At 37.5% G+C, this 13,204-nt stretch overlaps 1 protein-coding gene across 1 annotated transcript in view; it reads left to right on the top strand.

Moving 5' to 3' along the window:
* Parp4 (poly(ADP-ribose) polymerase family member 4) overlaps positions 1–13,204 on the top strand; it is a 118,673-nt gene that overhangs the window by 14,266 nt on the left and 91,203 nt on the right. Inside the window, 7 exon segments of the mRNA XM_047552863.1 lie at positions 613–745; positions 3,177–3,378; positions 5,645–5,708; positions 7,178–7,253; positions 8,017–8,130; positions 10,204–10,353; positions 11,869–12,006. Coding sequence (XP_047408819.1) covers positions 614–745; positions 3,177–3,378; positions 5,645–5,708; positions 7,178–7,253; positions 8,017–8,130; positions 10,204–10,353; positions 11,869–12,006 — 876 coding nt within the window. The 5' untranslated portion in view covers position 613.

Below are 13,204 nucleotides of genomic sequence, written 5' to 3'. Positions count from 1 at the left end.
GAGACTGACCTCAATTAGGTTGCTAGAATTATAGGTGTGCACCACCATGCACAAAGCTAGAAATGATTCTACAACTAACACATATACTGCAAACTAAGATAGTTATGTTAGCCAGTTTTCTGTCACTCTGACAAATACCTGAGATAAGTCAACTTAAAGGAAGGAAAGGTTTGTTTTAGCTAGTGGTTTTAGAGGTTTCAGTTCATAGTTTCTTGGCCTGTGGTGGCAGAGAATATCATGACTAGAGCATGTGACAAAGAAAGCCATTTCTTGGCCACCAGAAAGCAAAAGGAGGGAGGGTCCCAATATCCCTTTCAAAGGCACTCCCCTAATGACCTTACTCCTGTTGGTCCATTCTTCTAAAGATTCCACCATTTCCCAAGAGCACCATAGGCTGCTGACCAAGCCTTTAACACATGATCGTTTGGGGGACAATTAAGATCCAAACCATAACAACAGTGTTCAGTTTTTGTACTTATAACTTGATTGCAATGTCTCTTTTTAAATGACCTGTTTTCTTGCAGTTTGTGTGTAGAATGATTCTAAATGCGTTTTCAGTTATAGTCACTAACAAGAGATTCCTTAAAATCTATGACTACTTTTTTCTTTCAGGATGACTGTGGGAATCTTTGTAAATTGTACCTTCTGTTTGAAAGTCAAGTACTTACCTCGTCAGCAGAGGAAAAAGCTACAAACTGACATTAAGGAAAATGGTGGAAATTTTTCCTTGTTATTAAATCCTCAGGTATTTCTAAATTTCACAAATTCCTGTATGATTAACATGATACCTTCAGGGAACGTGGGTCATGGGTAGAAGAGTAAGCAGAGAAGATTGGCAGCAGGAGAATGTACGAGAAGGCAGGAAAAATTGTGACATCGCCCACTGGGAGTTGGGCCAGGAGGGGCAGATGAAGCCAGATGGTTCAGCCTTGTCTTCTCCATGCTCTGGAAGCTACAGAACAATCCCACATGCCCTGTGAATCTGATATATTGGAGTACAACCAAAGACATAAATAGAAAGAATTCCAGACCAGCCAAATCTATTCTTAAAGGGAAAACATCATAGTGCGCAGCATTTGCAAAACACACACCATAGTCACTTACTAGTTAGAAGTAGGGCAACACTAGGGTGACAACTGTAAGAGTGACTCCTGAGGGCAGAAGTAAAACTTGCTGTATAAACTGATCCTTTTGGTGTTGTTTGTTTTGTTTTAGGACTGAAGGAAGTGCGCTCTCTCTCTCTCTCTCTTTCAGAGGTTACTAGAGATTGAACCAGGAGTGCTTTACCACTGAGCTACATCCCCAGGCCTTTTTAATTTTATTTTGAGACAGGGAATCACTAAGTTGCTGAGGCTGGCCTGGAACTTGTGATCTTCCTGCCTAAGCCTCCTAAATTGCTGGGATTACAGGCAGGTACCACCATGCCCAGCTACCTTCTGTCTTTGAAATGAAGTGTAGGTTGAAGATTTAGTTACAGAATTTCAGACCTGGAAAATTTTTAAAATAATTAAAGTTAACCCTTTTTTTGGGGGTGGGGTGGGGGCAAGTACCAAGGATTGAACTTAGGGACATTCAATCACTGAGCCACATCCCCAGTCCTATTTTGTATTTTAAAGAGACTCACTGAGCTGCTTTAGTGCCTCACTTTTGTTGAGACTGGCTTTGAATTCTCAATCCTCCTGCCTCAGCCTCCTGAGTCGCTGGGATTACAGATGTATGCCATTGTGCTCAGCAGGTTAACCTCTTTTTTAACCACCTTATTGTAAGAAGTAAAATCAAAATCCTGGACTGGGGTTATAGCTTAGTGGTACAGTGCTTGCCTAGTACATGGGAGGCACAGGTTTTGATTCTAGCACCACATAAAAATAAATAAATAAAATAAAGTATTGTGTCCATCAATAAGTAATATATATATAAATTATATATATATATATATATATATATATATATATATATATATATATATATATATATAAAATCAGTTCATAGGGGTTAGGTCTCAGACCTGACTCTGCCCCTGTCATTTGCTCTCCTCTCTATTGATAGGTGGATAGGACTGACCCAACCTGCCCCTCCTTGAATACATCCCTGGTACTGGGCACATTGAGCCTCTGTTTTGGGAAGCAAGTTTAACTCCAGCAGAATACCACAAATGGAATGTCCCCATTTATCTCCAGTTTGCACAGAATTGTGTCTGTTACCCTTATTTACCTGCCTTACCATTTCTGTGGTTGAGAACAGCTATATATTCATTTTGTCTTCTGGGTGTAGAATTGCCAACATGGTCTCTCCTTTTTAGAAACTCACATACTATGCATGCAATCTTTTGTATTTTTTTTTGCCAATGTATATAAATTTGAAATGTACATGCCAGCTATTGTAAAGGAAGAGACAATTCTATATGTAATGATGAAGGATGAGCTCTAAGATAAATTGTCATGTGGAAAAGCAAGTATAGCAGACTGGATAGTATACTGCCGTCTGTGCATTTACATGTGTGTTGTCTATGCATAGAATTGCTCTTGAAATAAAAAGAATTGCTCTAGAAAGATAGATGAGGGACAAGTCATAATAGATATCTCTGGAAAAGAAACTGAGAACAACATAGGGAAGAAATTACATATTAGTATTTTATTTTTTTTTAGATATTCTATAATGTGCATATGCTATTTATTGAAAATTAAATAAAATTACCAATTAACAAATAAATGACAAGTATCCTTTGAATCTCTCTTTCTACTCCTAAATAAACAAGTGCACAAAGATGTGTACATGAGGTTGCTCATCTCAGCATTATATACAATTATATACAAATTTTAAAATTTGGAAGCAACCTCTAGTGCTGGCTAATCAATAGGGCACATTTATATCCATACTCTATAATAACTATTGGTTTTTGGACTGGGGATGTAACTTAGTCTTAGAGTGCTTGCCTAGCATGTTCAAGGTCCTGTGTTTGATCCTCAGCATCACACACACACACAAGCCTGCTGATTTTTAAAACTTTTTATGTAACTAGAAATTATATTATTTGCAAAATTTTTCAAATTCTGAGGAGAAATATTACAAACTTCCTTAAAATAAGACTTTTGTAGGGGTGAAAATTGCAGACACAAATAATGTACATGAACTTTAGTTTTACTAATATATTATGAATTGATTATTTTTTTCCTTAGTGCACACACATAATCTTAGATAACGCTGATATTCTTAGTCAGTATCAACTGAATGCTATTCGAAAGAATCATGTCCATATTGCAAACCCAGATTTTATATGGGAATCAATCAAAGAAAGGAGACTCTTGGATGTGAAAAATTATGATCCTTGTAATTCATGTGACATCAAGCCATCTCTTGATGAAAAGGCAAGCAGTTCTGGTAAGTACTTCATAGCAAGCACTTAACATTTTAGAGATGCTATAGTAGATATTTGGTTTGTCAAAGACAGAGACAAAGAATTGTCCTGAGATACTGCAAAAACAATTAGGCTTCTTATTACCTCAAAAAGCAAAATAGTAGGGCTGGGGAGATAGCTCAGTTGGTAAAGTGCTTGCCTTAGAAGCACAAGGCCCTGGGTTCGATCCCCAGCACCACAAAAAAGCAAAAACAAAAACAAAACAAAAAGCAAAATAGTAGAGGATGAAAGACTAATTTAGCAATAGAAATAGATGTCTCAGTATCCAGTCTGGTTTATTCAGATTCAGAATGACTGTGTAAATACTGATAATCTCAGAAAACTCAATGTGCAATTTTAACTGGGAGGGGGAAAAGCCTTTTTGTTAAAAAGTTATTACCCCACCTTAATGACAAGAACTTTTATGATGAGCATTTTGCTAAATAAGTTCCTTCCAAAAGATGATCTCCCCAAAGGAAACATATCTCATTTGTAAAATCAGATTTTATTTTGCAATCTGGCCAAGAAGAAAACCTTTAAACATAGAGAATTGCACATCTCAGGAGTTACATCAAACAATCAAGCAGTTTTGCTAAGAACGGTAGCCAGTGCCTATAATCCTAGTTATCCAGGGTGGTAAGGCAGGAGGATCACTTAAGCCCAGGAGTTAGAGACAAGCCTGAGCAATATAGCAAGATTCTTTCTCAAACACAAACAAATAAACCAGCCAGGTGAGGTGAGATAAGTCTGTAATCCTAGCAACTTGAGGCTGAGGCAAGGAGGTTTGAAGGTTCAAAGTCAGCCAGGGCAGTTTAGCAAACCCTGTCTCAAAATCAAGAATAAAAAGGGCTAGGGGTATATAGCTCAGAGGTAGAGCACTCCTGGGTTCAACTCCCAGTACTGCAAACAAAACAAAACAAAACCCCAATCAATCAGATCTGATAAATATTAATTTATAATAAACACATGAGCCAGGCACACTCTATAATCTCAGTGGCTCAGGAGGCTGAGGCAGGAGGATCACAAATTCAAAGCTAGCTTTAGCAATTTAGCAAGACCCTAAGCAATTTAGCAAGAGCCTGTCTCAAAACAAAACTTAGAAAAGCAGGGCTGGGGGTGTGGCTCAGTGATTAAGCACCCCTAGATTCAATTCCTGCTACCAAAAAAAAAAAAAAAAAAAAAAAAAAGACATATGTTAGATATCCCAATAAATGTTTTGGGCGTTGAGGGTGCAGCTCAGTGGTAGACTATTTGCCTAACTTGGATAAGACCGTGGGTCCAGTCCCCACCAAGAAAACAAAACAAAATAATTTTGGCAGGGAAAAACCTCCCTAGACAAGAAATTTGTTGAGTAATGCTGCCACACTCACCAGACTTTCTTCTGTTTCAGAAAATGATAGCTAAAACAGAAATAGACAGGGTAGGAGACCCCTTTTACATTAAAAACATATTGTTCAATATACATAATAATCTGCTCAGCTTCAGAGTTCCTATAAATACATTGATGGATAATCTTTGAAATCTTTTTCAGTCTTTTTTTCTTCCATTTTTTTTTTCCCTTTTTGAGGCAGGGTCTTGCTGTGTGACCCTGGCTAACAGGCTCAAGTGGTCAGGGCTCAAGTGGTCCTCCTGCCTCAGCCTCCTGAATAGCTGAGATTACAGGACTGCACCACCATACCTGACAGACTCCTGGGGTTGGGAGTAGAGTTCAATGGTACAGCACTTACTTAGTGTTCCTGAGGCACTGGAAAAGAAAATTTACTCCTACTCATCATAGTTCTATAGATAATGTTATGATTCCTCTACAGGAAAAATAAGAAGCAAAAACTTACATGATGTCCTTGAATTTCCCTCCTCTAAACTAACACATTCCCAACCCTTTCATTTGTGCCATTATGATACTGGAAGTCATTTTGGTCTTAGAGTATATTAGAAATATATTTCATAACTATGCTTACTGAGATCCTCATAAAAGTGCTATGTGAAAATTGCATGACTATCAATGAGTTTCAAATAATATAGATCATATTAGACCTCACATATCTATTATGTTTTCAGTATTTAACACATTCCCCTTTTCCCACTTGTATAGTTATAATTATACCTATCTAGGGATAACTAAAAAAAATAGAATTTCATAGCAAATATGACCCATATTTAAGAATCTTAATAATTCCAGCAGTTAGGTTAATAGATCATTACATTAAGCCTTTGAGTAGTAAATGAGTGTTTGTTTTTTTTTAATTCTAGAAGTGAATACAGATGATCTATTCCTGGACAATGCCTCTGAGAAGACAAATGTGGAACACACTGAGTAAACTAAATATTTTGTACACTTAAGCACAGTATTGAAATACTACTTGTAGACTTCTGTATTATTTTATAGTCCTTATCTAACTCTTTAATAAAGTTTTTCTTTAAGACTTTTTACTTCAACATGCATAGCAATACTTATTTTTATCTTCTCAGTATTATATAAGATTGGATATAAGTATTAAATTTATTGATTTAAAAAAAAGTACTTAACTGGTAGGTAGATTAGCAAAGCCTGTTACCTCTCTGAATAGCCTTTAGAATAAAAAATGAAAATAGCAATGACCTTATTCAAATGGAATACGTGGTTTCTTAAAGCCTACTCAAAATAGTAGTGTTAATTAGACATCACCTTTGGTCAGATTGTGTACATTAGTGGTAAAAGAGAACAAAATCCAAAATTAAAAATATAGATGATGAGAATTTATTTTCTCAGCCTTTATTTTAAAGAGGAGTTGACTGAGAGGAGAGACTCCATTGCTAAGGATTAGAATGCCAACCAAATATGATGGCTTATCTCCAGAGCAGATGGCAAGGTCTTTCCTGTCTCTGCCTCTGGGACGTACATCTGCCTTTTGGTGCACGTGCATATAGTCCTGAACATCAGAGCTCAAGAATCACAAAGATAAAACCTGTAATTCCAACAATTCAGGAGACTGAGGCAAGATCATAAGTTCCAGACCAGCCTGAGCAATTTAGTAAGATCCTGTCCAAAAATAGACTTTAAAAAGGTCAAGGAGTGTAGCTCAGTGGTAGAGTACCCTTGGTTCAATACCTAGCACCTGGGGGGGAAATTGTGCAGAGGAAGATGGAAATACTAATTATGCTGATTTCATCATTACACATTGTAAACACGTCTTGAATTATCACATAGTATCCCCTAAATATGCACCATTCCCTTTCTTCTTCTTTTTTTTTTTTTGGTACTGGAGATTGAACCCAGGTGTGCTTTACCACAAGCCACATCTCCAGTCCTTTTAATTTTTAAATGTTGAGACAATTTCATTAAGTTGCATTAGGGCCTTGCTAAGTTGCTGAGGCTGGTTTTGAACTTGTGACCCTCCTGCCTTAGTCTCCTGAGTATAATTCCCTTTCATCTAATCGACTGGTCTTCTGTTTATTTATTGTTTTTTTAAATTGGTGCATTATAGATACACATAAAAGTAGAATTCATTGTGATGTATTCATACCTGCATGTGGCGTAAATTGGTCATTTTCATTCTGCAGTCATTCCTCTTACTCATTCTTCCTCACTTCTCCCTCCCCTTCCTCTACCCCACTGTTCTCCTTTTAATTTTCATATTATCCCCCTTTTTTAAATCTCTAGCTTCCTTTGATATTTTAACAATTTCTAAAATACCAAAGAGGGCATTAGAGACTTGTATTTCACATAGCATTAGATTTATTATAAATTTTTGTCTAACCTAAAAATCCATTTTAATGTTAAAATTCTAATTCTACAAATTTCAGGTTTTATGCAGAAGATGATGAAATGCCTTATTTTCCTCAAGATTTTGAGGTTGCGAAATACAACACCTTAGAAAAAGTAAGAGTCTGCTTTCTATTTAGAAAAAAGAAGTTGCTTATCTTCTGAGTGATTTTGCTATTCAGTCATTTTCTCATTGCTTTGAAAAATTGTTCACACCCGGTACCATATATTCCCAAATATGTGAGTTGATTTTTACCAGTCAAAAAAAAGTATGTTTAAAATAGAAAATTTTTAGTGTTTTTATTATTAGTGTAATACATGCTCATACTACAATTTGTAAGAGTATAAAATATTATTATGGCCCTAAAATAAAAGTCCTCCTTTATGTCATTAAGAGTTTTTGAAACAGTTTTTGAAATAGTTTTGTTTTTGAAGAGGATAGATTTGATATCAGGTATTTATGCCATGTTGAATTGCTATTCCTTTTATATTAGAAAAAAAAAACTGACAAAAATCACAGAAATGAAAATCAATACTTGCCTTTAAAATAATACTCCATTTTTTTTTTAGATATCTTAGTAACATGTAATTGAAAGTAACTTTCCTCCCATGATAAGGAAAATGTGAAAAGTGGTATAGTATAAACATATGCAGAAAAAATAGAAAAAGGAAAAAATACCAAAATATAATAGTGATTTTTATCTCTATAGGAGGATTTCAGGTGATTTTTAAATTTTTTCTTGATTATTTTCTGTACTTTCTAAATTACATCTCTAAATGAGCATGTATTACTTACATAATTTTAATCAACATTTTCATATGTGGTGTGTGGCTCCTTGTTTCCCTGGTGCAGTTTCTGAAAGTGCACCCTGTTTTCCAGGTAGGAACAGATGGAGGCCAGGAAACAGCTGTGGTGGAGCTGCAGTGCTCCTTGGAACCTGCGGATTGTCCTTTTCTGGTATCTGCACACTTCCTCCTGGCTGATGGTGTGCAGGTGAAGTGCTTTATATTTATTCTTATGTGTTTTTGCAACCCTACTAATAACTAGTTACCTTAAAACTCATTAAGAAACCAGCCAACTAACCTTTTTCTTCTTAAAAAGAGCTGTTCTTCAGAAAAGGATTTTCCAGCTTGCCTGTCTTATTAAGAGCATTTGGATGAGTATTTTCCAAAATTGTGTTAAATTCCATCACTATAAAAAATACCTGAGATAATTAACTTATGAAAGGTTGGGCTAAGGATGTGGCTCAGTGATAGAGCACTTGCCTAATATGCATAAAGCCCAGGGTTCAGTCCCTAAACACTGCACTGTGCCCTCTCTCTCTCTCTCTTTCTCTTTCTCTCTCTCTCTCTCTCTCTCTCTCTCTCTCTCTCTCTCTCACTCTCTCACACATACACACACACACACTTATTTTGGCTCATAGTTTTATACATTCCAGTCCATAATAGATGGACCTGATTACTCTGGACCTGTGATGAAGCAGCACATCATGACAGGAGAGCAAGGCGGAACACAAATGTTGACCTCATGGCCAAGAACCAATAAAGAAAAGAAAGAGACCAGGGTTCTACAATCTCCTTAAAGACCTCCTATTAGGCTCCATCTTCTAAAGGCTCCACCACCTCTCAGAGGACCGAGGCTTAACAACATGGACTTTTGGAGGACATTCAAGATCTAAACTATAGCATCTACCTTCTTAAATGGAGTGACTTGAACATACATCTCTTTTTGCAAGTTTCAGAGGTGTCCTGCAACCACCTGTCTGGGAGGATAACTTATCAGTATCCTGAGCAGTGTGACTTCCCCCTGGGGCTGCACACCTCTATGGGAAGCCACCTATGGCCTATATGTGAACCAAGTGTAGCTGGACCATTAACAGGAAAATCTGGTCTTAGGAACTTTCAGTTATCACAACCGATGGAGACTGGCTGAGTCAAGTGATTATCCTGTGTTAGTTCACTGTGGAAATTCAAATGCAGGCCCTAAATGTAGGAATGACCCTCTAGAGCCAAATGGCTCACTTACCACTACCCCTTATCCTGTTTTTTGTGGAAGAAGCTCCTTCCAGCCCGTTTTGATCTATACCTCTATAAATAAACCAAGCATGGGCTTCTTCCTTTGTTAGAGCCAGACCCTTATGGACAGCTTAATCGGTCATGCCCCTGCTTCTAAGATAATTCTGTCTTCTGTGATTATTCCTGACAAATAAATTCCATAGCCTTCTATTTCACAGCCAGCCCATCCCTCCTATAGGAACCCATGTGGGGACAGGCAGCGAAACACCCCTGAGTCAGATTTACCCAACACCTATGATGACACCAGAACTCCCATTTGGGGCAAGTTCTTCTGTGTTCTTTAGGATTAATGTTAGGATAACTAGACACTACAGGGGCAGGGATTTCCAAGAAGAGCAGAAAAATGCCACATCCATAGGCAATTAAGAATGAAGGCAGGGGCTGGGGCTGTAGCTCAATGTAGAGCACCTACTTCCCACATGCGAGGCACTGGGTTCAATCCTCAGCACCACATAAAAATAAATAAATAAAGATATTGTGGGGAAAAAAAGAATGAAAGCGGAATCTATGCCATTCCAAAAGATCCATCTAATAACTTCTCTGATTTTTTTTCTTGCTGCAAACTATCATTTCATTTTGACTATGTTTCTGTCGCTAACAAGACTTCTCCATGAGGTACTTTTTTCTTTCCTTCTCCCAATTTATATTTCTCATTTCTAAAAAGCTGGAAAGTCAAACTTCAAGGTTCATTAGAATAGTATGTAAAGCAAGAATCTATAGACTGAATGAGTGCCTGAGTGACTTTTGAAGGGAATCCAATGTGTCCTTCTTTCTCTTGTGACTGCTCAGGCTTTTTTCTCCCTTACCTCCAGGTTTTAGGCTGTTTGGTGAAAAACAAAAGATAAGGTGTAAGTAATTCTTTCAGAAAAAGAGTTTCTAAATTCCTTAAAGGCAGGGATATAAAGCCTTATCATTCTGATCATAGTAAGTTTCCAATAAAGGTGGGTATGTTAAAAAGTTACTGTACCTTTACTATCTACTTAATTCACAGACCAGAAGACAATTCACTATAAAGAAAACCTCGGCAGATGCAAGTGAATATTATGAAAATTACCTTGAAGAGCTGAAAAATCAAGGATTTCTGCTCAGAGAACATTTTACACCTGAAGCAACAAAATTAGCATCTGAAAAACTGCAAGCAGTAAGATTGAATGATACTTTTTTTATGTTATTGATTCGATCGTGTGTGCATAAAATGAGGGGATCAAACCCAGGATTTTGTGCATGTTAGGCAAGCACTTCATCACTGAGCTATCTCCCAGGCTGATTTAATATTCTAATGTGAAAGTTTTATTTATTGTGAATAAACTGGCAAGAGCAAAGATGAAGAGTTAAGAAAAGGAAAGGTCATTTCTTTTTTTTTTTTTTTTTTTTCTTTTTTTTATTGTAAACAAATGGGATACATGTTGTTTCTCTGTTTGTACATAGAGAGGAAAGGTCATTTCACAGAAAGGCACAGAAGCTGAATGGGGACTGAGTCCCAGGACAAGTCATGAGATTAATTGCTTATTTCATGCTTATTTCAACAATGAACCCTCATAGCTTTCAAAAGATTTCTTTATAAAAAAAAAAAAAAGGACCTTTAACCCTGACTGCATGTGTGATATTTGTTTGTTTGCTTGTTTTGTGATACTGGGAATTGAACCCAGGGGTGCTCTGCTGCTGAGCTACATCTTCAGTCACAACCCTCCCCCCCTATATTTCTTTTTTGAGACAAGGTCTGGCTAAGTTGCTGGCTTCAAACTTGCCATCCTCCTGATTCAGCCTCCCAAGTTGCTTAGTATTTCATGCCACTGATAGGCCTAAAGCTTACAGGATGAAGGGAAAGATAAGAGGAAAAATAAAATGGGAAGAAAAGAGTTGCGGGTGAGGACAGACTCACAGAGGAATATATGGAGGAGATGGAGAGAGGGGATGTGGAGTGTAAGCATTACCTTGTGTCTTAGTCTGTCATCACAAAAAACCTGAGTCTGGGTACTTTATAGGTAAAGAGGTGTATTTGGCTTACAGTTCTGGTGGCCAGAAGGTTCATACAGCATGGCGCCAGCGTCCTGGCTGTGTCACACCTTGGTAGAGAAGTAGAAAAAGAAACAAGACTCCTTCCAGAAAAGCAAGAATCCCTTCCAAGGGCAGGTGCCCTGAGATCCAGTCACCTTCCACCAGGCCCCACCTCCTAAAAGATCCACCACCTTAACACTATCACTGGGGACCAGGTTTTCAGCACATCACCTTTCAGGGAAACATGCTCAAACTATAGCACCTGGCCGAGTATGCTGAATTATTTCTTCTCACAGTTTTGTTTGTCAGTGTTATTAGTTTTTTGCCCATTGTCTTCTTTTTTCGTTTTGTTTTGTTTTGTTTTGGTTCCAGGGATTGAACTCAGGTGGGCTCAATCCCTAAGCCCTTTTTAGGTTTTATTTTGAGACAGGGTCCAACTGAGTATCCTACAACTTCACTAAGTTACTGAAGCCAACTTTGAACTTGTGATCCTCCTGCCTCAGCCTCCTGAGCTGCTGGGATGACAAGCATGTGCCACCATGCCTGGTGCTTTGTTATTTTTAAACAAGGTCCCTCATGGTGATTTGTGTGTGTGTGTGTGTGTGTGTGTGCGCGCGTGCGTGATTCTTTTTTTTTTTTTTTTTTTTTTTGGTTACAGTTGCTTTTGGAGGAGGTCATTAGTTCAAGCCCTCTCAGCCAGGAGGTCAGTGATTTGGTGGAGATGATTTGGGCAGAAGCTCTGGGCCACCTGGAACACACACTTCTCAAGCCAGTGAATAGGATTAGCCTCAATGATGTAAGTAAAATGTGTTATTGAAACAGAACATGATGAACCTACTTCCTGGTTTATTAGTTTAAATAATTACCCTCAAATTTGTGTACTGATTAGATTGCTCTGAAATTCATTCCTGACGGTCCTTTCTTTATATGCTAAGGGAACATTAAGAGAGCAAAGGGGAAAATAAGCTTGCCAGGAAACTAGACATCCCTGTATACAGTTTAAGGTTATTGGTGCTGGCTAATTAGGAAGCCTGATCCTTTCAACCAAGAGATTTGTAGCAGGCCTGAGGCACATGAATGATCTTGGCTACCAGTTAAATGCCTCAACTCTATCTTCTGACTGTCTTAGGAAAGGCAGCCATGCTTCTAACCCACCAGAAAATGTGAATATCTTCTGATTATATGTAATTCAAATTAAAAGAGCAAATGAAATAAACTATTCCCAATGGTGCAACTTGTGCAACTGTATTCTTATGTGAAAATAATGCAGACATTCCCTCTATGGAATTAAACTAATTTATTTTAAGAAGAAAAGGATTTCTTGGGACAAAATCGATAAAACCCTTTTATAATTAGGATTGTGATCTGGTGGGTTTTGTTCCTAATCTGATGCTGACATCTTTCTACATTTCTCATGTGAAAAGCAAGTCTCCCACAGTTGTATTACTATTCCAATCTATATGTGTATACATGTGCATATAAGAATAGAAAAACAAGATTCTAGTTGTTTCCTCTAGTTAGACTGAACCCAGTTTTGGAAGAGAGTCCTTATAACATCATTGTCACATTGAGACTAGCATTTGTTTTGTGGTGGCAGAGTTAGTTAGATTTCCATTTCCAATGAAGTATCTGAGATAATTGACTTATGAAGAGAAAATGTTTCTTTTGGCTATTTCAGTCCATGATTAATTGACCCTTCATTTTGGATTTATGGTGATGTAGCACATCATGACAGGAATCCCTATCAAAGCAAAACTGCTTACACCTCATATCCAGGATACAAAAAAGAAAGAGGAAGATGCTGAGTCCCCCAATCCCTTTCAAAGGCACTTCCCTAATGAACTAAACAACTCCACTAGGCCCCATCTCTTAAAGGGTTCACCACTTCTTAATTACACCTCCTTGGGGACCAAGCTTTTACACATGGGCCTTTGAGGGACATTTAAGATACAAATTAGCAACAGCTGTCCAGTAGAAAACTGATAGTTACAATG

The sequence above is a fragment of the Sciurus carolinensis genome, chromosome 5 (genome assembly GCF_902686445.1).
Source record: "Sciurus carolinensis chromosome 5, mSciCar1.2, whole genome shotgun sequence".
Taxonomy (NCBI): Eukaryota; Metazoa; Chordata; class Mammalia; order Rodentia; family Sciuridae; genus Sciurus; species Sciurus carolinensis.
Note: the sequence above shows the minus strand (reverse complement) of the source record. Positions and strands in the feature narration are given on the sequence as shown.